At 42.9% G+C, this 2,204-nt stretch overlaps 1 protein-coding gene across 1 annotated transcript in view; it reads right to left on the reverse strand.

Moving 5' to 3' along the window:
* CD40 (CD40 molecule) overlaps positions 1–2,204 on the reverse strand; it is a 14,682-nt gene that overhangs the window by 7,288 nt on the left and 5,190 nt on the right. Inside the window, exons 2-3 of the mRNA XM_069062726.1 lie at positions 546–624; positions 60–185 (exon numbers count right to left, since the gene is read on the reverse strand). Of these exons, the coding sequence (XP_068918827.1) occupies positions 60–185; positions 546–624 (205 nt within the window). The remainder of the gene's footprint in view (positions 1–59; positions 186–545; positions 625–2,204) is intronic.

The raw sequence follows: 2,204 nt of genomic DNA on the forward strand, positions 1-2,204 counted from the left end.
CCCCACCATCCCCACCATCCCACCACCACCATCATCACTACCACTCTCTGTCAACATACTGGGATCACAGTATTTGTGTTGATGGCAGTATTTATCATGGTTCCAGGAAGACTGGAACTCGCCCTCTTGGCAAGGCTCGCACTGGGTTTCACTGTCCTCACTGCAGTCAGTGACCAGCTTTGTTCCTGGAAGATGTCAAGAGAAGAAAGAGCTCCAACCAGGCCAGAACTTCACATTTCTATAACTCACTGAGGGTTACAAAACACTTTTCTCAAAATGGGCCCTGGGCGTTCGGGAGTGCTAGCATTTAATCAGTCCACAAGCATTAAGTGGCCATCTGTGCCAAGCACCATGCTAGACATATTCTTGTACCTACTTTAGAGATGTGGAAACTGAGGCATGGGGGATGGGGTCACATGGTTATCACACATTACAGTTTATGTATATATATGTCCAAAGGCACATGACTAGTATGTATTAGGGCCAGTCTCCTCAAACTCGAATCCAAGTCTCCTAATTCCTAGCCTAGTCACATTTTCATATACCTGGAGAGCACCTCTCACAGCAGATCCCATTCACCAAGTACTGGCTTTCCTTACAAGAAATGGATGGTTTCATATGGACCTGAAAAGAGAAAAATCACAAGATTCCCAAATTTGGAAAAAATCATAAGAGACAGCTACCTGCCTCTAGTTAAGTGAATGACAATTATCTGGCCTGAATACTTTAGATCAGAGGTGTCAGCAATTCTCCTGAAAGCCACCAGAACTAGATTAAAATGCAATTGGGAAATATTTAACAAAATAAAATAAAAATGCAACAGAATATAGTTAATGTTAATAGTTGGTTTTCTAAGTCAATAAATGCCTGTGAGGATCCTTATGTACAGTTCAGTGACCTCCACACACAAAAACTGTTCAAGAAACTTAAATAAGTCTGAATCCTGAGGCTGAAAGTGGGAGTTACCCTCCTGATTCAGTCTCTGTTCATCCTGGCAGAGTACTCTGGCCAAAGCTCTGAACAACCTCAGGGCCTCAGGCAGCTCTGAAACCAAGGGTCAGAACAGTTCTTATCCACATAAATAGAGGGTATTGCAGACAAAGTTAAATTTTCAACATGACCATCTATATATCCAAAATCAGAAAACTGTACAGGAAACCTCAGGATTTGACCTACATTGTTTTGATATTTGTCTAGACTTAACAAAGTGATGGACAAAAGGTTGCTGACTCAGATGAAACTTGAAAGTGCATCCTGTGTTTCTGGAGAGACAGTTGTTAAATGTTTACTAGCATGTCCCCTAGTGTTTCATTATCTGGAGTTTTGTAAGCCCAGGCCCCAAAACACACACACACACACACACACACACACACACACACACACACACATTCCTCTCTCTTTAAACTACGTTGCAGCTTCACCCATTGGTCATGGGTAAGAGTCAAAGAATCTCTGTTCAGATTCTGGTTCTGCCACCTGTGTGACCGTGGGAAAAATCACTTAACATCTCTGGGCCTCAGTTTTCTTATCTGCAAAGTGGAAGAGGTTGGGTTAGATGATCTCTTGTGTTTCTTCCAATCTTAGATCCTATTATCTTAAAAAATACCAAATGAATTGATCTAAATTGGAACTGAGTGCTTCAGTGTGGAGTTAGACAGCTTGAGATTCTGACCCAGCTTTGCCACTTATTCAAAGTCAAATCCAATTCTCCTGGTTGTTTGTCTATTAGCTTTTCCCCCTGCACCACATGGAGCCTCTGCTTAGACACTTCCAGTGACAGAAAACGTACTATCTGATGAGGCAGTCTATTCCTACTCTACCCCCACTCCCTACTGCCTCTCAAATGACCCCTTTCTCTTCTCCCCATTTACTATTTTCTTAAAGGTACATCTTCCATGCAAACTGTCATCCATTTTCACTAACTATGGCTTCCTGCCTCCCCCTATTCTCTGTCTCTATCTGTCTGTCTCTGTGTCTGTCCCTGTCTCTCGGTCTGTCTCTGTGTCTGTGATTCTGTATCCCTGTCTCTGTCTTTATCTCTGTGTCTCTGACTGTCTTTGTCTCTGTATCTGTCTCTGTCTCTCTCTTTGTCTCTGTCTCTTCTCTGCTTGTCTTTGCCTCTGTGTCTCTGACTGTGTGTCCCTGTCTCTGTCTTTCTCTCTGCCTCTGTGTCTGTCCCTGTCTCTGTCTTTGTCTCTGTGTTT

Source organism: Petaurus breviceps, unplaced genomic scaffold, assembly GCF_028583685.1.
Source record: "Petaurus breviceps papuanus isolate PSGF00001 unplaced genomic scaffold, PetGlider_PUasm1.0 90503, whole genome shotgun sequence".
Classification (NCBI taxonomy): Eukaryota; Metazoa; Chordata; class Mammalia; order Diprotodontia; family Petauridae; genus Petaurus; species Petaurus breviceps.